Source organism: Sminthopsis crassicaudata, chromosome 5 (assembly GCF_048593235.1).
Source record: "Sminthopsis crassicaudata isolate SCR6 chromosome 5, ASM4859323v1, whole genome shotgun sequence".
Taxonomy (NCBI): Eukaryota; Metazoa; Chordata; class Mammalia; order Dasyuromorphia; family Dasyuridae; genus Sminthopsis; species Sminthopsis crassicaudata.
This window is the reverse complement of record NC_133621.1, coordinates 304,060,972-304,087,067: the sequence shown is the minus strand read 5'-3', so window position 1 is coordinate 304,087,067 and position 26,096 is coordinate 304,060,972. Positions and strand designations below refer to the sequence as shown.

The 26,096-nt window shown below is 41.8% G+C and overlaps 1 protein-coding gene across 3 annotated transcripts; it reads right to left on the bottom strand.

Moving 5' to 3' along the window:
- Positions 1-840: 840 nt before the first annotated feature.
- On the bottom strand, positions 841-25,566 carry PNPLA3 (patatin like domain 3, 1-acylglycerol-3-phosphate O-acyltransferase). 3 transcript variants are annotated; one of them, XM_074271927.1, is made up of 9 exons: positions 25,544-25,566; positions 16,334-16,566; positions 14,590-14,655; positions 11,726-11,935; positions 10,131-10,191; positions 7,479-7,703; positions 5,277-5,406; positions 1,819-1,920; positions 841-1,452 (listed from the first exon to the last, which is right to left on the bottom strand). In XM_074271927.1, the coding sequence occupies exons 2-9, from the start codon at positions 16,544-16,546 to the stop codon at positions 1,449-1,451; spliced, it is 1,011 nt and encodes a 336-aa protein (XP_074128028.1). In that variant the 5' UTR covers positions 16,547-16,566; positions 25,544-25,566; the 3' UTR covers positions 841-1,448. The 3 variants fall into 3 exon arrangements, with proteins under 3 accessions (XP_074128028.1, XP_074128026.1, XP_074128027.1); XM_074271925.1 differs by lacking the exon at positions 25,544-25,566 and adding an exon at positions 22,510-23,121; XM_074271926.1 differs by lacking the exon at positions 25,544-25,566 and adding an exon at positions 19,791-20,020.
- Between the last annotated feature and the right edge of the window lie 530 nt (positions 25,567-26,096).

The window sequence follows — 26,096 nt, the reverse complement described above, 5'->3', positions numbered from 1 at the left end:
ATTTCTGAAATACACCCATTAAAAGGTTCCTACTGCTAGAGTCAAATGGCCGAGTTTGCAGTTTGCCTATTCTTAAACCTAGCTCAATCGTGGTGCTCTGGGCAGTAACGATTTTCCCTTCTGCAGTTTGGTTAGCACTGTTTGTCTCCTCTCTGCCCTACCCAGGTTCTAAGCTTCATGGGGCTGGCGCTGTCTCAATTGTCTGTGTATCTTTGCCCAGCACCTGGGACACAGGAGTCGCTTTGTAAGGGATTACTAGAGTGAAATAAAATAAGATGTAATGTTGAAATAGGTGTCGTGGTAATGCAACCCTGTGGGCAGAGCCATCTGACCTATAAAAATTCTTGGAAAACAGCTTCAGGCTGACTGAGGCAGAGAGACAGCAGAGTAGAGTTGCTCCATACCCAATATGTTTAGAAGTGGAGTTGTTAAAGTGTGGGAACATGAGATTCTTGAAGGAAGGGCTCATGCCACCAGAAGTAAATGCCTGCTTATTAGAAACTCTGCTTACACTCACATTGATGCAAATAAAACTATGAGACTTTAGAAAAAAACTTTTTTTAAACTTCCAGATATTGATGCACATAAATACAGACCACATAGACATTAAAAACCCTCGTATCTTTCCTAATCTGTTTCCTTTAACAAGCATTTTATTTAAATGGTCAAAGTTCCTCCAAAAGAGAGATGAAAATATTCTCAGTGCCAAGTCATCCCGCACCAACCAGTGAAATGACTGCCTGCTGGGTCAATGGCCCTTTCTTTTTGTGAAGCATCATCCCCTAACCTATTTACCTAGCCAGCTCAAACACTTGACTTAGGAAAGGAAGAGCAGAAATATTTTGTTTCCTTTAAAAGTGACTGAAAATTTGATTTATTTTAATTTTTTTATAAAAGTAAATTGGAAGATTCAGAACGGAAATCTATACTTCTGTGTGATTGTAGTGTCTGATAGAGCATTATAAAGGAAGTTTGAAAAGTAACTCTCAAATGTGATAAAGGATTTTATGCCCTTACAAATAATTTTGTAAATTTCTCTTCTGAAATGACTTATAAACGTTGTTCTATTGGAGAAGCAGAGAATCTTCCTCCTCAGTCATTTTATCATTCAAGAAAAATGTGAGATTGGATCTTAAGACAGAATGTTTTTCATTGCTAGCTTTGGTTTTCATTGAAGATGAAGTTGAAAGCTTTTCGTTGAGCCTTTCTTCCAGATTGTAAAAGGGCTGAGAGCTTCTGAGCAAGGGCAGGCTGCTCCAGGCAAGCTGGTTATTTCTTCCTAAAGTTGGGCTTTGGTTCCTGAAAAGCAAAAATGATCCCTTGTCTTCTTAGATTGTAACAGGAAGGAATATCTAAGGTAAAATCACTTGAATTTGAATTCTGGAAGTGTAGATTCCTCTTTAGACTCCACAACAACTTGAGCAGCCTTGGAAAAGGCCTTCATTTCCTCACCTGTAAATGAAAGGCTTAGAGTCAATCAGGGAGTCTTAACCTTTTTGGTGTCATAGATCCCTTTAGCAGTTTGCTAGAGCCTGTGGATCCCCTTTCAGAATCTTATATTTTAAGTATATTAAATAAAATAAAATACATAAGTTTACCAAGGAAACCAATAACACTGAAATAGTGATCAGAATATTTAAAAACAAAATGGAGGCCTAGATTGAGAAGTCATGGACTTGAACTCTAAAGTCCCACTCCAAGTCCCATATGCCTATTATATTATCCTGTTTACCGTGGGCACCCAATAAATGTTGGCTGAAAGAGTAATGGGTCTTCCTGTTTTGAGTATATGCATATGCAGCTAAATAATCTGCTTACCTGGATTCTAGAAGACAGTCTCGTGATAGACTGAAAATTTTATAGGCAACACACTGCAACCATTCGAGGTCATCCGACATAGCTGGAAACCATCTCACTAGCCTGAACAAAAACAAACAAACAAAAAAGAAGCACTTCAGCATAACACACACACACACACACACACACACACACACACACACACACACACACACACACACCTGAGTAAGTTGGGAGCCAAGAAAGGCAGTTAGCACAGGAGGGGAGCAAGGAAAGTTTCAGAAGATTAGCATCAGATGCTCCCATTGTAGAACGACAAAATTCTACTTTCATTGGCGTGCTAGCTTTTATTTTGTGTTGACTTGGATATGTCATCATGAAGACCTCTGAGGAACACATCCCACATGTTACGTGATGGAACCTCACTGCCTTGTTCAGAGCCTGGCATTCAACAGGACTGACATCAGTGGGTTGGATCAAGTTTCCTGGTGCTTTTAACAGGATTTGAGAGCATGAAAAGTAAATGATACCAAAAGGCTTAGGGAAAATTGGGGAGGTGGGGGTGGAATTCATTCAATAAAGCTGAGAGTTTCAATGGGAATTTTAAAAAGTTTTTCTGTCATGTCATCATGTCATGTCATCAAAAAGGATGTGACTCAAGAACATTGTGTCTTAGGAAATTCTGATATAAATGGAAAGACATTACAAACACATACTTGACCAGCTGTTAACTTATGGTTAATCACAACTATGAGGAAGGTTAGGTGTGGTGGTTTTGTTGTTGTTGTTGTTTTGTTTGTTTTTTTAAGATCGCAGAACATGTGAGTATAGCTTTGTATCTTAGTCACATGCAGGAAGGTCTTCTCCTTGGAAAACTAAGTTGTTGTGGTCTGAAACTGTTTAGAAAAAACAGACTTCAAGTATCAAGCAACAAGCATTGATTTCGTTTTCTATATTAGACATTGGGGATACAAAGAGGACCCTGCTCCAGGAGCCAGAACCCTAGGGCTCATATCCTACAATAGGCCACTCACTTTATGAACCTGACTTTTCTGATTTTCACTTCTGTGTCCTTTTCTTTTTGAATAAAGTTATATTGATGCTCTCTCCTTATAACATTGTTACTTCTGAATAATTCTCCCCACCAATAATAAGGAATAAGTTCAGTCAAATGAAGCCAAACATTACATTGGTCATGTTTGAAGACACATAGCTCTTACCATCTCCTACCTCTTTATCTATAGGCAGAAGGAACACTTCACTATCACCTTCTGGAAAGAACTCAGCTCGTGAATCTCATTTTACAATACCTACCTTACCCTAGCTCACAGGATTGGAGAAAATGCTTTGGAAACTTCAAAGAGGTCTACAAAGTTAAGATTGCATTATCAATAATGCTTCCTATTTTGCACTTAAGAAACCATCAGGAGAACAATTTATACAATGTCATAAAATGGGATAACAATAACAGTAACAAAGTTAAGAACTTAGATCAACACAGTGACCAATGATAATTCTAGAGAACCTAGATAGTTCTCTATGTAGGCATTTTGAGATGCCTACATCCTTATAGAGAGGGCATGGATTCATGGTGCAGAAAATTGTCAATGATGACAAAAGGTAGGAATAATATTGGAGAGAGGGAATGTGGAAAGATAGATGTTTTTAAGTGCATTAGCTCTTGTAAATTGTAACCATTTTGGAAAACAATTTGGAATTGTGCAAATCAAGTCTCTACCCTTTAACCCAGAGAATCAACTCAGAGCCATATACTGCAAAGCAGTCATTGATCAAAAGAACATCCTGATATATATTGCAATAATTTTGAGGTAGTAAAGAACTGGAAACAAAGTAGATACCCATCAATTAGAAAATGACTAAAAAATTGGCATAAGAATATAAGTGGAACATTACTATACTGTAAGAAATAATGAGGCATTCACAGCAACATGAAAAAAATTAAGTGAACGGATGCCAAGTCAAGTTGACAGAGCCAAGAACAATGCCAATGACAGTGGAAGTGCAAAAAACAGCCACAGGACAACGAGATTAAGATCTACAAAATCACAAGCATGCTTGACCACAAGGAAGAGATATGAGAAGATACCACCTTTCTGCGGTTTATGATGCGGTTTATGATTACATTGCATGTGCTATCAAATGTTTTCAGTGCATTTATTCGTTTTTTTTCTGATTTTTTTATTTATTTTTAAAATATTCTCTTCAATAGGCTGACTCTTGAAGGAGTGGAGAAAGTAGGGAAATCTAAGCAGCACTAAAACAACCTATCAATAAAGAAATGTAAAGAGTGATTAGTAACTTCAGAGAGCATAGTTTCACTTGCTCTGAAAGCCAGATTGCAAAGGGTTGAGGATTGAGTAGGAGGAAAAGAAGGGAAAGAAACAAGTTGGGACAGTATACTTTAGATGTTGGTCAAGAAAACAATGAGGACTATAAGAGGCTGAAAAGATGGTAATGAGGGATTTTTTTTTGGTTGTTGCTGATAGAGATTGGGCATGTTTGAACACAGTAGGGAAGAACCCATTTGATTGGCAAGGATGGCTATTAGAGAGACAATGCTGGAGGATGTAATCTGATAAAGAAAATGGGCTCAAGGGCGGCATATAGGATTGACTTTGGCAATGGGAGTTTTAAGAAGTTTTTAAGATGAACAGAAGGCTCATTTTTCTCAGCCGAGTAAGAGGCAAGGTTCTCGGCTAAGGGAGAGAGAAAAAAAGGAAGGTATGAGAGGCTGGAACAAAGAAGAGAAGGCACTGATTAGCTTCTGAGGGAATGATCCTGGAAATCAATTAGAGAGGAATAAAAAGATTGCCTTGTTGCCCTGAGAGCCTCGTTGAAATTGCATAACATATATTTATATTGCATGCAGTGAGCATAGTTCTCTGTCTTCCTTTGGCAGCCCTTGAGTGGGAGCAGAGGTGGCAGATGGTAAGAGTCATCTGTGGCAGGGGTTTGACAACAAATGAGATACGGAGTCAATTTGGTTAACTAGAGGATAGAGATTGGAAGAGAGGAAAGAAATTACAATAGAAATAGTAGCTTAAAGTACTGAAGGGTAGAAAGTTTAAAATCAGAATGAGGGTGAATAGAGTTAGGAAAATGGATGAAAATAATGGTCAAATGGAAAAATATGAAGAGTTTTTAGTAAGGAAATAGGAACTAATGAGATCCAGGGCATCACCATCTCTGGGTGTGGTGGAGGTGGTATAAAGAAGCAGGCCATGAAATTTAAGAAAAGCGAGGGATGGAGAGGTCAGGGAGCATCATTGTGAACTCTACTAGCATAAGGGCAGATGTTGCATTATTCACTGTGCAGCTTTTTAGCTACATTTGACTAGGACATTGTTTGAAGGACAAGAAGACAGCTTTACTAGAAAACACTCCTCTAAATAAAAGTCTTTGCAAGCAAATTAAAGGAAAGATTCATTGCCATTTTTAACTCCCAGAAGGTGGCTTACCTTTGTATACCCAAAATCATAGATTCCACAGGCAGTGTACATGGGAGCATCATATAGGACACTATCCGAACTGGTAAGAAGTTGAGTATCTTGGTCAAGTATCCTTTTTCTTTTATTGCTTTTTCCATAGCTGAAAAACAAAAAAATATCTACTGTGTAGTTAGGTTCCTGGCTTTGACCCTGCCTCATAATGTGACTTTCTTCTATTCTCTTTTCTCCACGCAAAATTAAGAAAGTTGGACCAGATTCAATGTTTGGGGCTGGAGAAGGAACAAAATTTATATAAATCTGGGTCCTTAAGACTCCAGCAGGGGTATGTACCAATGCATAAATAAATATAAGATAACACATGATCAAATAGACTGCGAATAAACAGGAAGCTTTGGAAAGATTAAGGCAGGTGTCATGAAACAGATGATATCTGAGTTGAACTTTAAAGGACGAGTGAGTAATGAGGAAAGAAGATGACATTCTAAGTATGTCTAAGAGTGGTCCCTATTCTAGCGATGGGAATATAGTAAATGCTTGTTGAGTGGTTATAAGATAAGGCTGGAACAAAGGCCCTGACGGTCAGGCAAAGGGGTTGCCACCTAGGTTCTCAAGAACACTAGAATATATGACAGAAATTGATGTCCTGAATAACAGAGGAATAACCTATCAACATAACCTCTGAAAAAATTCTGATTCTCCAAGAGTATAAAAGCCACGGCAGTACAGAGTGCCACATTTTCAGTTTTAGGATTTGTTCATTGCAGCCCCTACTGCCTTAAAATGTTGCATAAGTGGGCACTCAGGATTTCTTCTGCTACCTCTTCTTATTACTTTCCCAGGCAGCTCTTAAAGATTCTGTACAATCTGGTACAGAGCCCTATGTCATCAATACCAATATTTTCAGAGCCAGACATCTTTCCAAGTACCATCCCTTTCTGCCACCTTGGGGAAAAACTCTTTCTCTTCTGGGTGTTTACAAAGCACCCTGTACATGAAACCTTTCTGCTTTATATGGTGGTTATGTGTGTACTGCCTTCCATTCTCCCCTCCTCTTTCACTCCCCCTCCCCAGTAATGCTTTGTAGTCCTCACAAAATTAAAGCTCTGGCTGTGTGTTGCCCAATTCAGATGCTCAGAAAGTATCATCAGACTAGGCTGCTGTCTAATCTTAATCAGTCCTATGAGCCACATCAGCAGTGTCCTTCTCAACCACAAGGGAACTGGCCATTCTCCAAGAAGTAACATCATTTGAAACAAGAATTGTATGAACCAATTATATGAATATATTTGGTCCACAAGAGATGCCAAAGTAGTTTAAAGACTTGAGATGGAGGAAAGGACATTCTGAGATTCCTCAACATTTAGAAAAGGGCAAGATGGTGAGAAGAGCTGAAAGCCAAGCCAGGTATAAAGTTGGAAGGAAATAAAACTTCCTATATAGGAGCCTCTGCAAACTAAGGGGATACTGACGGTCACCATTACCCAGAGCATCACGAACAAGGACTACATGACTCAGGTCTAAGAGAGATGAATTCTCAGCCACTGGGATTCCAAGTAAGCCCCATCCCTGAAAGGGCTCGTATATCACAACCTGACATCCTAAGATGGAGGTATTTTGGGGTGATGAACCTCTCAGCCTGGGCTGGATAGGAGGGCCTTGAATGGCATGCAAATGTCTATGTGCTCATCAGTCTAATGGAGCTTTGGCTTCAGGAATTCAGGATCACCTCCATCTCACAACAAGGTTACAAACTTCCACAAGAACAAACTTTTCTTTCTATTATGCCTTGAAATTTACAGTGTCTTATAAATATTATTCCATTTGATGATTACATTGACTCTGAAAGGGCAATATCAAGAGGGTGATTATAAACCCATTTTATCTGCTGCCTTTCTCCCTGTGGAGGTAATTGTGAGAAAACTGGCCAACCTTAACAGGACACACAATCTGAATTATGATGTTCATTTGCTATTATATGAAGAATATTGGAAAGAGTTGACAAGAAATGGGGTTAGAATCAGGAGATCTACATTTGAAAAATAGCTCTGTGACTGTCCACTTGTGTGATCTCCATTTTCTCATCTGTACGATGAGAGGATTGCCTTCAAGAAGGGCCATCCAGATGAGAAGCCCCTGAGCCTCTACTGCCCAGAAGATTCATCTAAGCAGAGAGAACCAAGTCCCTCTGAGCACCTTCTCTTCTTTCAGTACCTAAATACACTTCACGGGGGACGATTGTCAAAATATCCTCGTTCCATGGAATTATGTGGCGTCGTAGATGGTCAATAAGCTCAATGGCCTCTGGTGAGATGTCATTATTGTTCTGCCACGAAAGAGGTATTGGAGGACTCCCATTTGCACTGCAGGATGAAGCGATCTCTGATTCTCTCTCTTCTGAAGGCACATTCAGACAAGAAGGCGATGAGTCGCAGATGCCTTAAGAGAACAAGGGAAAGAAAAGTCACATCTAATTTTGGACACAACAGTTAATCCATAATTGGCTCAAGGGGATCGTGATGTACACAAATGAATGAAAGACTTTGAGAGCACTAGCGAAAACATAATCTCATTAGATAGAAAGATAGAAAGAAGCATGGATGTTAAATATCCGAGAGGTGCCCAGCCCAAAACGGAAAGTCCTTACTGGAAACCTCTTCCAACTGGTATTAGACTTGGAGAAGCTGACTCTGGGCTTGGAATCAGCCTCCTGGCACTGATACTTCCCAGCTTCTGGAAGATTAATTCTTTAGTTTTTCTGAATCCTGGTTTCCTCTGAGACCAATGAGGACAATAACATCTCATACTTCCCAGGCCTGGGATGGGAGGTTCATGAATGGGACAACATTGGGTCAGCATGATATGGGGGGAGGGTATCAAAGGACTTGGGTTTCTCTCCTACTTTTCATTAGGTTATGTGTGACCTCAAATAAGCTCTTTAATTCTTTGGATTCAGTGAAGAGAGTGGATGAGCCCACTGACTCAAGCTTTTTGGTCTCAGGACCCTCTTAAAAAATGATAACTCAGCTTTTGTTTATGTGGGCTATATCTGTCAATATTGACCACATTTGAAATGGAAATGTCTTCATATCACTATGAAAATAGTTTTGACCTTAAGGTCCCTCTGAAAGGCTCTCAGGGATTCCCAGGGGTACCAGGACCACTTTGAAAACTACTGAACTAGGACAATTAGCTTTGCCATTCTATGTCTCTTAAGTGAGATCATGAAGCCTCAAGGAGCTAACCAAATGTAAGCTAATGTTACTCTCTTGGAAGGCAAAAAATAAAAAAATAAAAAAATAAAAAAATAAATAAATAAATAAATAAATAAATAAATAAATAAAAAGTCTCTTTCTGCCTTCAAGCAAATTACTAACTTTCTGAGGAAAGACAGTGGAGTTAGAGATCTGTTATCCAATTCTGAGTACCCTGATAGAGGCACAGTATAAGTTGATAATTCTACTGATCTCTTTCTTGGTCAGACTACATCTGGGGTGTTATCCCTAATTCTAGATATAATGTGAGAAGGAAACTGAAAACTATTCCGATGAAGATAAACAAGATGGTGAGAGGCTTAGAGAATTGTGCCTTTCAAAGGAACTTTGCTGCACTTAGATAAAATTAATAGATGAAATAAATGAAATGCCTCATTTAGAGAGAACACTTGGAGGATGTGTGACATAAAAGAGTATGATAACAGAAGGGAAGAATTGGGCACGTTCAACTTGGTCCAGAGGACAGAATTCTGAACAACAGAAAGGCAGATATTCCTTCACAAATTCCTATGAATTAGAGCCTTCAAAAAGCAGATGAAGGGGATGCCTCAAGAGGCAGGAAGTTCCCTATCTCCGGAGAATTTCAAGCAATGTCTTGTAGAGATTGCCATTGCGTTTAGTCCAGGTGTCCATAAAGCCTTCTTCCAGTTCTTACTCTGGGAAAGTCACCTTGATCAAAGATGAATTGAGACAAGCAATATGTCATCAAAACATGCAGTTTTCCATTTGAAAATCCAACTACCACTTAGCTCTATGTCAAAAGTGTTGAAATCCAGTTCTACCAATCCAACTTGGGAAGAATAACAGGAGGAGGCATAAGTCAGCCACCTAGCATAGGAGAGAGATAGGCAAGAACACAGCCAACATCTAGGACTAAAGTAGCTCTTCAGATTTAGCAATTCAAATGGCCTTTCCGATGAAGAGCCTTCCATCACCTACACCTTTCTAATAAATGGCAAAACAAAGGACACACAGTATTAATTGTTGGAGGAATATATATGAGAGTTTATGTTGCTAACACGAGTCATATGTCACTACCTAAAGAGCGATCCAGAGTCTGAATAACTCTGAGTTGAAATGTTTATGTGGTTGCTTTACTTTTTAAATGCTGATCAATGTAGTCGTGAAATGCTAGATTCTCAGGGTCTGCTGCCATGGTTTGGTCCCCTCCTCAAAAGAATTCTTTTTTAAGTGTATAATTGAAAAATGCTAAATTTCAGTTAGAAGTGAAAACAAAGATGCATTTTTTCCATTCAAGGTAAAGGAACCCTTGTAATCTATTCATGGATCCTTTGACGGCAGGTCCCAAGTTGGGATCTCCTAGTCTAAAGAGGCCTCAAAAGCCATCTCATCTGATACAACCCTGAATTGGAGTCCCCTCTACAATATACCCAATAGATACCCAATAGATAGCCATCCAGCTTAGAAGTCTTCCAGTGAAAGGGAATCTCCCCAAAGCCATCCATTCCCCAGTGAGAATCCCAATTATATCAAGCCCAAACCCATTTCTTCTCTCCATCACTCCCACTTATGCTCTATTCGATCAAGTCACCTCAGAGACCACATTGATACTTCCAAAGCATCGACATACCCTTTTCTTCCAAGAATCTAAGTGCGTCCAAATATCCTCGAAGACAGATCTCTGCAAGTACCTATGAACAAGCCAGATGAATAAGCCATGGGAAGGAAAATGATTAGCCCAAGGTGAAGTGTCTGCTTCAAGGAATCCTGCTCCCAGAAGGTTTTAGCAGGCTTCTAGACTCCCAGATCATCCCCTCCAGGCATTCTTGCATACTCAAATACCCAGACTGAACATAGCAACCCAAGCCAGGTTGCCCTGCATTTCAGCATTCACTGAAGTGAGATCTCAAGAATTTGTAGAATTTATGGTTATTTGATAAAGATTTACTTTATAAATAGGAATAGATAGTTGTCTTTCTATGAATGTTTGAGTTTACATGAAGACTGCCACGTTACCTAAGGAATCTCAAGGACTTACATGATTTATTGATTTATATTGAATGATTTATTATCACTACTACTCTTGTTTGGAAGAGGGGAAGAGGCATTCTCTGTTGATATAAACCGATGATTTCATTGCTAAGGAAAACTTTCCACTGATACAGATGATTAACTTGTTTGAGACATCTAGTCTCCAAGAGTTGCCTAAGCTATCTAGAAATCCAGTGGTTTGCCCAGTGTCACATAGCCTGGAAGTATCAGAGGGAAGACTTGAACCCAAGTCCTTCTGAATCTATTATATTATGCTGTTATAACATATTATATAGGATAATATAGCATAAAATATTGATTATCCAGTTTCTGTTCAGTCATTTCAGTTGTAGTCAACTCTTCATGACCCTATCTGGGGTTTTCTTAGCAAAGCTACTGGAACAGTTTGCCATTTACTTCTTCAGTTTATTTTATAGGTAACAAAACCGAGGCAAACAGGGTTAAGTGACTTGGCCAGGGTCACACAGCTAATACTTATCTGAGGCCAAATTTGTACTCAGGAATACCTGAATTGAGTTCAGTGGTAAACAATTTCAGGATCTTTGCCAAGAAAACACTGAATGGGGTCCTGAGGAGTTGGATATAGCTGAGATGACCAAATCACAACTTCCTGACTCCAGGCTCTATCCATTGTGCCACCTAGTCACCCCTGATTATCAATTACTGAATCTAATTTTCACACATGGATAGCAGAGTCCTGACTTTACAATCATATCTCGTATATGTTCTTCCTCCTTGATTCCTTTTAAAATGTCCCACTTAACACAGCACATAACCTTAGCACATATTGATACAACACTTAAAATAACTGTCCTTGTCTTCAGGGATCAGCTCTGGGACCACCTGCTTCCTACCTGGGAGGCCTTGGAAAGGAAAGGGACCGAGGTCTCCCACGTAGTGAGCATAAAGTGTGGGATAAGTACATCTGACGACCTCTCAGCTGGTCCTTGAAGAAGAGGCCTCACACAGATGGCTAGACACAGATGAAGGGGACATCTTTGAGCTATAGTGAGCCCTGGGGAAGTTTTCTGTCTTGATATCACTGAACTGAATGGAATTGTATTGTTCTGCTTTTGTTGTAAGGGAGGGGCCTGTGGTGACTGGCAGACCACAAGTGGACAGGAGAGTCGGGGCAGCAAGTCTATGCCAGGCACAGGCTACGGCATCACGTACCTTTAGCTCTGGTGGAAAAAGTGCTCTGGTCAGGAGGTAAAAGTTGCCTGAGCAGAGACGAAAGCTCTGGTTGGTGATGTTCACCTGGAGGAAGTTGGTTGACTTGACTCTGGGACAGATGTCATGCTCCCCATAGAAAGGAGAAACAGTGATGGTGGCTCTGGCATTGATGAAAGGCATGTTGTTACTTGCTCCTCCATCTATATATCGCTTTGGGAAGAAGGATGAAAAAGGAGCACAATAATGGGCATTTACACAGTTCTTTCCAGTGTGCAAAGCTTGTTCCAGTTGGTTACTATATTGTGCCTGGCATACAACTTGGACACCTCAGAAAGCCGGTATCCTCCCAGGACAAGGAGGCCCTCCCAGCCCTAAACTCATGAAGAGGCTGAAGCCCCAAGACCTACTTTATTTTTTGGGGGGGAAGAAGAGAAGTATACTGAACTCTCTAATATGAGGGAAAATAATTTTTGGTTAATGTTTAGTTAACCTCAGATGACTAATCTGTAGTTAACAGGAGATTTTTCAAAAGAGGAAAAGAAAAAAGAAAGTTTTATTTAATTAGCTAGCATGTAGATACACACCCCCTGCTACCAGAGAAACCATAAAAAAAAATGGATGGTAGCTCTGGAATTCTGGAGCCGGGAGACCTGGGCCCCTAATTAGAGACTGCTTAATGAATAGTGGATAAACAGAGCACATAGATTGGGAATCAAGCAGGTGTGAGGACCAAGTGTGACCATTTTATAAAACAGAAAGTCTAAGACTAGTGACTTCACAGGGCTGTTGAGAAAATCAAGAGCTAGGAGCAGCAGAAATAGTTGTTGTGTCACTCTGAGCAAGTCACTATGGACTTCAGTTTTCTCCACGATAATTGGGGTTGCAGGTAGTTTGTTCTACCTAAGAGCATTGTTAATAGAATGACCTTTAAGAATCAGAGAAATGAGAATTATTGCCATCACTGTCACCATGTAGTGACTGCAGGCTTGGAACAATTAGTAATTGTAACTGAAGATATATGTAATTAATTATATAGTTGAATTAATATCACCTTCAAGCATTTTTCTTTAATTGGATGATCCATGGCTCAAAAATAAGGATCCCCTAAGCTTTCTTTTAAAACATATTCTATCTTCTCAAAGGACATTTCTTCTCAGACTTCACTTCACTTTGCCACCTAAAATGTTACCTATGATTCCTTGTAGGGTATTTAGCCAGGAGTAACTGTGATACATTTCCTAGGAGAATGTGAAACATTGAAGTTCAGTATTTTCAAAGGGAAAAATAGTTCTCTCTCATTGCATAACTGAATCTCCATGCTAAAAAGTACCTGTAAAGTAATTTCGTCTAAGCCCATTTTACAGATGTGGACAAGGACACCTCCCTAGAAGGGAAGCCACTTACCCAAAGTCTCTCAGCTAAGGATCATCAGAGGCAAGACTGAAATCCATGCCTTCTTACCTTAGTGTCCAAGGTTCTTGCTGATGTAGTAAACAAAGAAATAAACTCAACAGAGACCTTCACTCCCTAACCACAGACTCAGTATTATCAACTTCCTCTATGACACTGGAAAAAGAAATTTTAAAGGACCAGCACTGAGGGAAATTCTGAAGCAGTGACCTATATTTTATAATGCACTTTAGGGTTTACAAAGCACTTTGCTTACAATATTTAGAAAAAGTGTGGAGTATTCTTATTTACCAAATAAGGAAATAAGACTCAGAGTGGAAGTGCTTTTCCTATATCAGATTTTCCAGTGTCAGACTTGAATGCACATGGACAATTCTTCCCACTCTGTATTACACCAGAAAAATGTGTCCTGTGGGCCTTCACCATTTCTGGGCCTTTAGTTAGTAAGCATCATTTAAGTGCCTATCAGTGAGCTCAATCTATTCAAATACCATCCTATCCAGATCATTGTTATAACTAGGAAAGAAAATTGATCAATTCATTTTCACTGGATGATAAAGGCTGCCATCAACCCATGGTAATTCTAATTAAAGGAGGAAAAGACAGCTCTAAGGTTGAACAACAGAGATGCCCATTTACACAGGGCTTTCTCAGCCCCTTTTACAGGCCTTGGAGGCGCATCTAGAAGAAATCATTCTGTGGTCAGCCAGGTCACCCACAGCAAAGTCAGAAGTAGATCACAGGCATTCTGACTCCAAGTCAGTATTTAGTCAAAGATAAAAAAAAAACAAGTAGCAGAATTTCCGGAATCAGGGAGAGGAAATCAGTGAGAAAATGATTTTTTCTTGCCAGGGTATAAGACCTCAACAGGTAACAGCAGCATGGATTCAGACTTGGAAGGTCCTCTAGAAGCTATCTGCTTTAACCACCTCATTTCACTGATGAGGAAGCTTCCCTAGAGATGGAGATTGACTTGTCCAGAGTCAACAGTTGTAAGAAGAGCTGAGATTCAAAGCCTGGACCTCTGATCCCAACTTCAGCTCTCTACCTACTGTATCCATCAGTGGGCGTCCATCTACTTTGCCTCCACATAAGCCAGTCTGTGGATGTAGGACACAAGTTCTTAATGTTTTCCCTTGGGATAAAGCTCTAGCTTAGCCTCAGTAAGAGGCACTTAAACTCAGGCTGAAGCTCCTCTGTAGGCCCTGGCTCAGTCAGCACAGAGAGATCTTTATTAGTGGCCTAAAAGGGAGAAGCTGCCTGTTTGGAGTGTTTTGAGAGGGGAGAGGAGAGAGGGAGAAGATATTCAGACTGTAACCTTTTTTTGGGCTGAGAAGAACCTGGCCAAGGGAATTGTTCAGAGCTGTTGAGATTTCTCCTGAAAGTGCTTAGCTCTTTCTCATTCTGTAAGGGGCTCTTTAGTATTCAGCAACAGCCCCCAAGTCAGGACTTACCACACCTCTGAAAGTTGGGGGAATTAAACCACAGTAGATTGGAATAAAGGAGGAACAAACCAAAGCCTGTAAAGAAAAGGAGACAATGAAATCACAGGTAAGAGGCAGCATACAGTTTCAGGAACCATAAGCTATTTTGTAGCAAATTCCTAGGGACCAGGACAGCTAATATTGGGCTTTCACAAGCAACCACCTTTTCCTACCTTCTTTGCTCGCAGTAGGCCATTAGTAGCAGTCTCTTATTTACTAAGACCACCTTTGGGCTAAGACCACTCACTTCTCTTACTGTTCCATTCTCAGTATCCTACAAGTCAAGACTAGCAGAAACTTAATTTGATAAGAAGTTAAAGACAAGGGGAAGGGGACAGACTATTTCAATGAGAGTAAGTTGCCTTAATTGCCAAATGATAGTTTGAAAATTTCCTTAAGACATGTTTTGTTTTGTTTTGAAGAAACCAAAATGATTTTACAGTCAAAACAGTGCTTCCCAGTCTATCAACATGCACCAATCCGTTAATTCATGTGGCCATGTATTGAACAAAATTTATGAAACATCAGCCAGAATTAAAATGGCAATGACTTTATGATAAAGGAAAAGAAGAAACAAACTCAACGGAGTATCTTCTGGTATAAATATCCATGTTGGTGAAGTTATGAAATGATCCAACCATTCTGGAGAGCAATTTGGAACTATGCCCAAAGGGCTATAAAACTTTGACTCAGCAGTACTATTACTGGGTCTGTATGCCAAGGAAATCTTAAAGGAGGGAAAAAGACCCACACGTAAAAAAAATGTAGCAACTCTTTTTGTGGTAGCAAAGAATTGGAAAATGAGTAGATCTTCATCAATTGAGTAATGACTGAACAAATTGTGGTATATGAATATAAGGGAATTTTATTATTCTAAAAAAAATGATGAACAAGCTGATTATAGAAAGGCCTGAAAAGATTTACATAAAACTGATACTAAGTGAAACAAGTAGAACCAGAAATACAGTGTACATAATAACATCAAAAATGTGCAATGATCAACTATAAAAAGACTTGGTTCTGCTCAGTGGTTCCATGATCCAAAGCAATCCCAATAAAATTTGGACAGAAGATGCCATCTGCATCCAGAAAAAGAACTATGGAGACTGAATATAAATCAACACATGCTATATTCACTTTTTAAAAAATTTCTCCCATGGGTTCCCTTTTGTTCTGTTTTTTTTTTTTCTCTTCCAATATGATTCATAATATGTATTAAAAATAAACATACTAGAAAAAGAGATAGGAGCATCCAATATGATACCTTTTATGTAGTAGAAGCTCAATCAATTTTAAGTGACTTAGATGGAAAAAACTGACAAAAAAACATTTTTCTCCCTTTCCTCACTGGAAGATCTGGAAAATTATGGGTGGGAAACATTGCGTGTACAATTTGGACTTAGGAGTAGATGTGTTGGTTAGACAAAAGAGATCCAGGACAAGCAGTATATGTTATTCCACATCATAACTGTTAAAAAGCCTTGTGGACCAAGGGGGGCTTTCCTTTAATCACACAATGAATCCCAGTCAGAACTAGAAAAGCTAAGCCCACATGATTACTGCTCTCTTTCTCTCTCGTTCTTTTCCTTTCCATTCTTCAAGAGTGACAATAAGGCATATTTAAGAGAAAGAGCACAAGAAGCCGCAGGAAACCACCAGCAGACCACTGTTTTACAAAAATTGCCAAGCACGCACATATGAACGGAACACTTACATCAATGAGCTCTTTCTTGGAATCAAAATCTGATACCAGCACATTTTTCCTGTCGGACACTCTAGTGAGGGAGATGACAATTTTGCCAGAGAGCAACTTGTGAGCATTAGCTGGAAGGGTCCTGTTTAGACCGTCGCGGATATATTTGGACATATCGAAGGAAGGATGAAATATACCAATGCTGTGCTTTCTGGCACTTCTGGCAAGGTCCATGAGGATTTGAAGTCGATGTTCTGGGGAGAGTAGTAGAAAGAATTATATAAATATATAAATTATATATGATATATATTATAACATATCTATAATATTATATATATGAAATTAGAGGATTATTTGAGTCTGTCTTGTTAGTGAACAAGTCCCCCGTCACAGAGGGATTCCAAGAAGAGGAATATTGCAGAGGGTTTTTGTCCTTCATGTTGTGGTTGGTCTAGTTAACTTTTAGGGTCTCTTCTGATGCAGGAGACAGTGGGATTTGAAGATAAACCTTAGGTGTGATGTAAAATGTATGGGATTGCCTATCATCTAGGGGAGGGAGTAGAGGGAGAGAGGATAATTTGGAAAAATGATTACAAGGGATAATGTTATAAAAAAAAAATTACTCATGCATATATACTGTCAAAAAATTTTATAATAAAGTGACTAAGTTTTCAAAAAACAAAAACAAACAAACAAAAAAAAAAAAAACCCTAGGTGTGATTATGGAATCTGCTGCTCCTATTTATTTGACTTTGAGCAAACAGCTAAACTCTAGGAGAGCTCTATAATATCTAGGAGAACATGTACATTGGCATTTAAAATCCTTTATAGCAACTTGTTTTCCACTTTTATTACCCATTCCTCTCATTCATAAATTCTTGGGTTCAGTCAAATTAGTTTTTTCCTCCTCCTCCAACATGGCAATCCTCCCATCTTTGTGCCCTGGCACATATCCCTGGGCCTGGTATAAAGCCTTCTTCACTCCTGCCTCAACTTGCTATAATTCTTCAAGGAATTTCTACCTTGAAGGATGGCTTTCTTTGTGCCCTTTCTGGGGCCTCATTTCCCTCATTTGTAAAGTGAGGGGGTCTCTGAGTCTCCTCCATCTCTCCATCTATCCCCAGAGTACTGAACTAGGCTGGGTTCCTACTTTGGGGCCTAAACCCCCCCACCTTTTTCTTTTTCTTTTTCTTTTGAGGCTGGGGTTAAGTGACTTGCCCAGGGTCACACAGCTAGGAAGTGTCTGAGACCAGATTTGAATCGGGTCCTCATGAATTCAAGGCTGGTGCTCTATCCACTGCACCACCTAGCTGCCCCTTTTTCTTTTCTTTTTTTTTAAATTATCGCTTTTAATTTAGAAGACATATGCATAGGTAATTTTTCATCATTGACCCTTGCAAAACATTCTGTTCCAACTTTTCCCCTCCTTCCCTCACCCCCTCCCCTAGATGACAGGTAGAACAATACATAAGACCACCTTTTTAAAGGAAGATCATTCCAGCACCAGAATTCTAAGGAATGTCCAAATTCATCCACTAGGAGGCCTGCTACAGGAAAGCTGAAGCCAGCTAGGGTTTTTAAAATAGAAATCCCTGCCTGCCTGGGTTAGTTAGGTAGAAATTAAGTCTTGTCGTCTCTTGTTTCATGCAATCTCTCACTTTCTAAATGCACACTGAAAATGTGGCAAGGTCCATCCATTAAGCCTGTATTTTCATTAACTATTATATGAAATTCAGATTAGCCAAAGATGGTTTTGCTCTCCAGTTCTGAAGGAGGCCACGTTCCTGAGCCTGAGAGGGGCCCTCAAGCTTGAAAGACGATGGCTACAATGGGGGAAAAACTGGCTGGACAACTAGGAGCCTGAAAATTGGGCCATACTCCAATGCCCTTTGCTCTTCTTCTGCCACTGCGGAAGGCAGTTGGGCAGACAGCCAGGGCAACCCTATCTGCTTCTCCCCACCTCCTGGTCAGTTCAGGGCTTCTGCCCAATTACAAGCCAGTCAGGAGACCAGCTCTGCAAGGCCCCCACCACCTCATTCCCTCCTGGAAGTCACCCCCCCCCCCTCGAGCAAAGTGTAAATCACAAATGCAGATAATGAAAGGCTGACACACTGATAAAAAGGCATTATCTAATAAGCTGGCGGACCTTGGGAGCCCCAGCTCCAGGTGGAGAAGAGATTCTCAGACTTTCCACAAAAGGAAGGTATTCCTCCCTCCTCCCCCCCCATCTCCCAGGGTGGGAAATTCGGTCTCTCCTCTAGCCTCAGGGATGGCTCCAAGATTTGCCGGAGGATCACACCAACTCACCCTCCCACGATGGAGACACATTCAACAAACATTAAGTGCCTACTATTTACTAAAGTAATATTCTTAAAGCACAAATCTGACTATGTCCCTCCTGCTCCTGTAGCTTCTGTAGCTCCCTCTGGAGTCCTTAATTTGGCACTTAAAGCCATTCACCTTCACCACATGTTCCTACAAATCCATTTAAAGATGCTAAATTCCTGCCCCCTCATGTACCTGATTCCAAAATGAGGCAAAATGAACACCTCTGGATAAGAACTAATGAACTCAGAACACAAAGAGAAGCATGCTTTCCCTTCTCTTTTTCTTGTTTTGGTTTTGGGAACACGCCTTATAGAGAAATGTTTTGCCCAACTTCATCTATATAATGGGTATTCTATTTCTTGGTCAAAGATTGCTTTTTCTAATTCGGTGGAGGAGAACGGGAAGGAGAGAAAGTAAATTGTTGTGAATTAAAATAAAATGGAATCTTACAAAGTTTAAATTTCACTTCAAAGACCCCAGGCAATTCTTTCCCCCAGATGTCCGAAGATTAGGCGGATATTCCTCAAGGTAGAGTGTAAACTCCCTGAGGGCACTCATTGTTCCTCTTTTGTCTTTGTTTCTCTGCTGGTTAAGAACCAAGGAGGTACTTGGGAAGTTCTTTGTAAAAAGTCAGGAGCAACAGAAAGCCAGCAATTAACTAAAGAAAAGTCCAAATCCCCAGTTTATCAGAAAGAGCCCAGGGGGAGCCCACGTCTCTCCTCCACCACAGCAGCAGACGTTAATCCTAGGAACCCACAAGGCCTCTCCAGAAGGGTCACAGCTTGACGGATCCCCCAATTTGTCATGACTGCTGAAGGGGAGGCTTTAACAGAACCTTGGCTTCTGGGTTGATGGATCTGAAATCCGTTCATCTCCTTTCACCATTCCCTCAGTTTTCTCCACCACTTTATTGTCAACAGGTCTCAATCTGGGGGTGATACCTCCATCTTTGAGGCTGCACTTTCCTTCCTTCCTTCCAGGCCCACATCTTGTGGCTTTTAGCCTCCTTGGAATCACAAGGACCGTCATTATAGTCTATCCCCTGTCTATCTTTACCAACCATTTTTCCTATCAAAAGAAACAGTGAGCAGCGCAAATGTTGTCATCCCATTTTACAGATGCAGAATCACAGGCCTCATTGGCCACTTACCAGGTCTAACCTCTGCTAGATGTGGAGCCCTCTTCACAACCTGACTTTGTGCTGGCTCTGGGAAGGGAATTCTTTCTTTGCCTCTCACCATCAGGAGCCACCTGTAGTCTCACATCAAGCTCCTCATTTGTTAAGGTTTTCCTGGAGTTCTTAAAGACTCCCCCCTATATTTTCTGCCAACCAGACCAAACCAGATCCCATGTCCATAAGAAGTCTTTTCTTTTTTTTTTTTTTTTTTTTTTTTTCCTGAGGCTGGGGTTAAGTGACTTGTCCAGGGTCACACAGCTAGGAAGTGTTAAGTGTCTGAGACCAAATTTGAACTCAGGTCTTCCTGAATTCAAGGCTGGTGCTCTATCCACTGCGCCACCTAGCTGCCTCCCATATGAAATCTTTTCAGACAAGAAAGCTAGGATATCCACCTCCTCCCCTACCTTCAAGCCTTCTGTGCTCCAGGCTGAACCACCCTAGACTTCTCAGCTTGCCCTTAAGGTGGGTCCCAAAGCTTTTGACCATTTCAGGACATGCCCTTCCCATGTCTAGCCCAAAGCTGAGCCGATACTCCACTGGTTCCAGTGAAGCAGAAAACATTCTCCCCTCCCTCCTCATGGAGGTCAAAACCTACCTAATGCAGTCCACAGCTCCTCAGGAGTTTTCTCTGGCTATCCTGCCACACTCCCAACTCCCGGGGAATTGAAGTTTATCAAAGCAGATCTTTTTCAGACAAAAGCCTTCCTTGCCACTTCACCTTCCACAAGGGATCTTGAATTTGTAGAAAGCATAAAACCATATACTTCCCTCTAGGAAATCTCACATACATTATTCAAGGGGCCCAAAGAGGGGCAGCACAGTGGATAGAGCTCTGGACCCAAAGTCAAGAAAAGCCATCTTTCTGAGTTCAAATCTGGCTTCAGATGCTCACCAGCTATGTGACCCTGGGCTTCTCTCTGTCTCAGTTTCTTCATCTGTAAAATGGACTGGAGAAGAAAATGATAAACCACTCTAGTATCTCTGTCAAAAAGATCCCAGATGAAATCACAGAGACTGAAACAACTGTCAGGCTTTTTTTGAAACAGAGATTTTGGGGGAGTCAAACAATGCCTTGGCCAGCCAAAGTCTCACAATTAATTCAGGTTCTGGGGCAGCTAGGGGGTGTAGTGGATAGAGCACCAGCCTTGAATTCAGGAGGACCTCAGTTCAAATGTGTTCTCAGACATTCCTTCCTGGCTGTGTGACCATAGACAAGTCACTTAACCCCAATTGCTTCAGCAAGAAAAGAAAGAAAGAAAGAAAGAAAGAAAGAAAGAAAGAAAGAAAGAAAGAAAGAAAGAAAGAAAGAAAGAAAGAAAGAAAGAAAGAAAGAAAGAAAGAAAGAAAGAAAGAAAGAAAAAGAAAGAAAGAAAAAGAAAGAAAGAAAAAGAAAGAAAGAAAAAGAAAGAAAGAAAGAAAGAAAGAAAGAAAGAAAGAAAGAAAGAAAGAAAGAAAGAAAGAAAGAAAGAAAAAGAAAGAAAGAAAAAGAAAGAAAGAAAAAGAAAGAAAGAAAGAAAGAAAGAAAGAAAGAAAGAAAGAAAGAAAGAAAGAAAGAAAGAAAGAAAGAAAGAAAGAAAGAAAGAAAGAAAGAAAGAAAGAAAAAGAGAGAGAGGGAGGGAGGGAGGGAGGGAGGAAGAAAGATAAAAAAAAATCCAGGTTCTTCCAGCAACTGCTGGGGGTAAATTCACTAGAATGCAGAAGCAGATCTGGGATCGTTTCGTTTTAAGTGTTCTCCCCCGCCACCCCCCCCCCAAAAAAAAAAAGCCTTGCCTTTCAGACCCGAGATTAAGCATCTCAGAAGTCAAAGAAGGATTCTAAGAAGCAGAAGGCCCAGGCAATCTCTAAATTACAAAGTGCCTGTCGCACCCCTCACAGAATTGCAGAGCAGGGAGAGGCCGTAGGGAAGATCTAGTCCAAGGCTGTCACTTTAGAGAAGGAGCAAACAAACTCAGAGGAAGGACAGGTCTGTTTCCCAGGTCCCCTGATGCCCATGACCACGTTGCTTTGTCCACTCTAAGGGGCGCCCCTCAGAATGTAAATTCCTCGGGATTTGGTCTCAGTGTCCAGCGAAGTGCCCGGCACACAGTAGGCGTATAATAAATGTTTTCTAACTCACTCGGGGCAGCTTAACTAGGTACTCCCGAGCTAGTGCTGCCTGGGGCTCTGTCCAAACCCTCTATTACATTATTGGCTCCCTATTCCCTAGCTGACCAAATAGAAATCCCTCTGACATCTAAGACCCTCGGTGACATGGCTCCATTGGCCTTTTTAGCCTTTCCCCCCAGCCCTTCCCCTGTGGTCTGGCGGCTTCTGGCTGTTCTGTGTCCGTGGGACTCCATCCATCACCCCCGGCCTGGCAGGCGTCCTCCGCTCAGCCCTGGCCCCGGGGGCATCCGGCCTGGGACCCTTACCTCCTCCTCGGAAAGGAGAGGGGGTGAGAGAGGGGAGCCAGAGCTGGGGTCGGAGAGGAAAAGAAGGGGAAAGGGAAGGGGAAGAAGGGGGCGAGCAGCCGGCCGGCCCGCTCTTCCCGGCCGTTTCTCTCCCCGCCCGGCCCCCGGTTTGTGAGACAGGGGTCCCCGTCGTCGCCCCGGCTCAGGGAGCCCTCCAGCGGAAAAGGGTAGCCCGGGCTCGGCCCCGGCCCCAGCTCCACCCCGGGACGGCGGGCGAGAAGGCGGCGAGGGTCCTCACGCACCCAGGGAGATCCCGCACAGGAAGGTGGCGCAATGCAGAGCCCCGGCCGAGGCTCCCAGCATCTTGGGGGCGTCCCGCAGCAGCTGCGGGGCGCGCTCGTCCAGGCACTGGGTCACTCCAACGTGGTAAAAGCCCATGAAGCCGCAGCCGGAAAAGGACAGGCTCCAGCCGGACGTCTGCTCCGCCATGCCCGCGGGTCCCGGGGCGGACGAGCGGGGGTCGCGGCCGAGCCGAGAGGGGAGAGAGGCTGGCTCGGAGGTCAAGTCCAAGGGCGGCCCGGGGGAGGTCCGCGGGAGCCGCTCGGGACGGCTACCTTCTAGCGGCCAATGGGCATCCCGCGAGCATCTCCTTGGGCGCCCGGGAGCGGACGAACGCGCAGATGAGGAGGAGCGGCGGCCCAAAGAGGGGTTCGGGCCTGGGACCCTGGGGGGCTCTCGATCCAGGGAGGGCTGGGGCTGGGGCAGAGCCACGGAAACACCGCCCGGTGCCAGTCCCGCCGTCGCTGCTGCGGGCGCTTAGGTGGTGGGCTCGGACCCCGAAGGGGCAGGAACTGGGCGGGAGCGCTGCCCAAGGCCGCCGGGAAGCCGCTTCCCTCCCGAGCTTTGGCTTTTCTGGAGCGTTGAGGAGCTGGGAGCGCCTTTAGAACCGGCAATGTCAGACCTGGGAGGAGCCTTAGAACGGGGAATGTCCGACTTGGGAGGGCCCTTAGAACCGGGGAACAGAGGGGGAGGGATGTTAGAAATCCGATGGCTCAGCCGGCTCTTTTTCATTTCAGCTCAGTTCAATTCAGTTCCCAAAGCCCTTCACAAGTGGCCCCGAAATAGGCGAGAATTTACCCAGCGGCCTCCTGGGCAGCTGGATCTCCAGCCATTTCCAGGCATGCACTCAGGTTCAAGGGCCCCCGTGCCGGTGCACAAAGCCAAGAAAACGCTCCCCGCTCCGGAGGCCGTCGTCCCGCCGGGGAAGGCAAAACGCTCTAGAACCCGAGGCTTGTTTTTTCGGGAAGGCCCTGGGGCAGGGGGCGGAGCAGGGAAAGTCTCTAGGAGAAAGTGATTCAAAAGCTGACCCGAATTAGGGTGGCGAGAGCTCGAGGTGAGGGATAACTAACGCCTGCCAGGCTATCCGGAATTAGCCCGGCAGAGGCCGGGGGTGATGGATGGAGTCCCACGGACACAGAACAGCCAGAAGCCGCCAGGCCACAGTGGAAGGGCTGCGGGAAAAGGCCAATGGAGCCATGTCACCGAGGGTCTTAGATGGCAGAGGGATTTCTATTTGATGAGATCATTATACACTTCAACAATGATAGTGTATAGTAGAGGGAGGGAGGGGAAAAGCTGGAAAAATGAATACGAGGGATAATGTTATTTTAAAAAATCACTCATGCATATGTACTGTCAAAAATGTATAATTATAAAATTAATAAAATTTAAAAAAAAGAAAATAAAGCTTCACCACTCTGAAAAAAAAAAACCAAACAAACAATGATACTGTATGAGAATGGATTCTGGTGGAAGTGGGTATCTTCGACATAGAGAAGAGCTAATCCAATTCCAATCGATCAATGATGGACAGAATCAGCTACATCCAGAAAAGGAACACTGGGAAATGAGTATAAACTGTGAGCACTGTTTTTTTCTTCCTAGATTATTTTTACCTTCTGAAGCCAATTCTTCCTTTGCAACAACAACAACAAAATTCGGTTCTGCACATATATATTGTACCTAGGATATACTATAAGATATTTAATATGTATGGGAATGCCTGCCATCTAGGGGAGGGGGTGGAGGGAAGGAGGGGAAAATTCGGAACAGAAGGGAGTACAAGGGATAATGTTGTAAAAAAAATCACTTATGCATATGTACTGTCAAAAATGTTATAATTATAAAATTAATTTAAAAAAAGAGGAGAGAAAAAAGTAAAAAAATAAAATAAAATTGTTGCTAAAAAAAAAAAAAGATTTATATTTGATCATCTAGGTAATAGGGAGCCAACAGGGGAATAGAAAGCATAAGAGAGGAGGGAGATCCTTTAGGAAGTGTTTATAATTGTGGAAAGGAAGAGAGACGGGAGGTGACTGAATGGAAGGAAAGGGGATAGATGAGTGTGAAAGGGAATTGGTGGGGCTAAAAATAACAAAGTTTGGCCACCGAGTAGAGAAAAGGGTGATGTGAGCAATTTAGGATGGTGTGAGACTCCGTTTTTTTGGGACCGTGCTGGAGTTGCAGAAGGGTTGGGGAGTGCAGGGAAAGGCAAGAAATTCCTATTTGCACCTGTTGAGTTTGAAATATGAGCAGGACAGAGAACCCAGGAAGAAAGCCAGGGTGTTGGCTTCCCGTTGGCATCCCAGAACCCTTCACTAGCAGACTGTTAAAGAGAAATGGGATTTTAAAAATGTTATTCCCCTCCCAGTTATAAATAAAGAGCAATTTTTAACATTTCTTTTTAAAACTTTGAATACCAAATTCTCTCCCTTCTTAACCACCCTTACTGCTTAAGAATGCAAGCATTTCCATATAGATTATACATGTTTAGTCATGCAAAACATTTCCATGATAGTTACGTTGTGAAAGAAATCAGACCAAAAAAAAAAAAAACCTAAAAAACAAGAAAAGAAAAGAAAAAGAAAAAAAGGAAAAAGAAAAAGAAAGACAGTAAGAACTATCTATATATCTGTTTTAAAATATATTTTTCATTATATGTCCTTCAGAATTGTCTTGGATCATTGCACAGCTGAGAATATGTATATTATTCACATCCAGTCATCTTACAATATTGCTGTAACTTTGTACAAAATACATTTCGCTTTGCATCAGCTCATGGAAGTCTATCCAGATTTTTCTGAGAGTGTCCTGTTCATCAGTTCTTATAGCAAATCCTATTTCACAATCACGTATTTATTTTTCTTTTAAAATAAGTAGCAGTCAGAAGCTTTTTAATATGTGTTTTGCTCAGCTCTAATGGACATCCTGGGCAAAATATAATGACAATAACACTTCTGGGTAGCTTTGAAAAGTTTGCACTTTCTGGACACTTACCTTAACTTTATGATGTTTGGATTATTATCATCTTCAACCGACAGAAAATCGAGACTCAGAGAACCTCAGTACCAAGACCAGCATTCTTTCCACTAATGGGAATCTGCAAGTGACCTCACCTTTCTTACTCTCCAGGTTTCATGGTTACAATAAACACTGTAATGTTTGTCCACTGCAGAGAGTTGTAAGGATCCTGGATATTTTTTGAGCACAAAGGAGGAATACAGACAGATCTGTGATTTCATGTTGTTTTGACAAATAGTGAGAACTTGATGCTTGTTGGAACAAACACACAGATCTGTGATTTAATATTGGTTTGACAAATAGTGAGAATCTGATGCTCAATAGTGAGCTGAGCCCCCTCAGTCCCCTCACATGTGAAATTGGATTAGTATTCTTTGCAATATCTGAGCATTACTGAGGGGTTTGTGTGGTTAGATGAAAATGCTTTTATACCTTTAAGAGTTATAGGAATAGAGGTTAATTCTTTTGTTTCGATGTTTACTTTTTCAGGGCAAGGGTTGCTAAGTCTGCAAGGAATTCCAATGGCCAG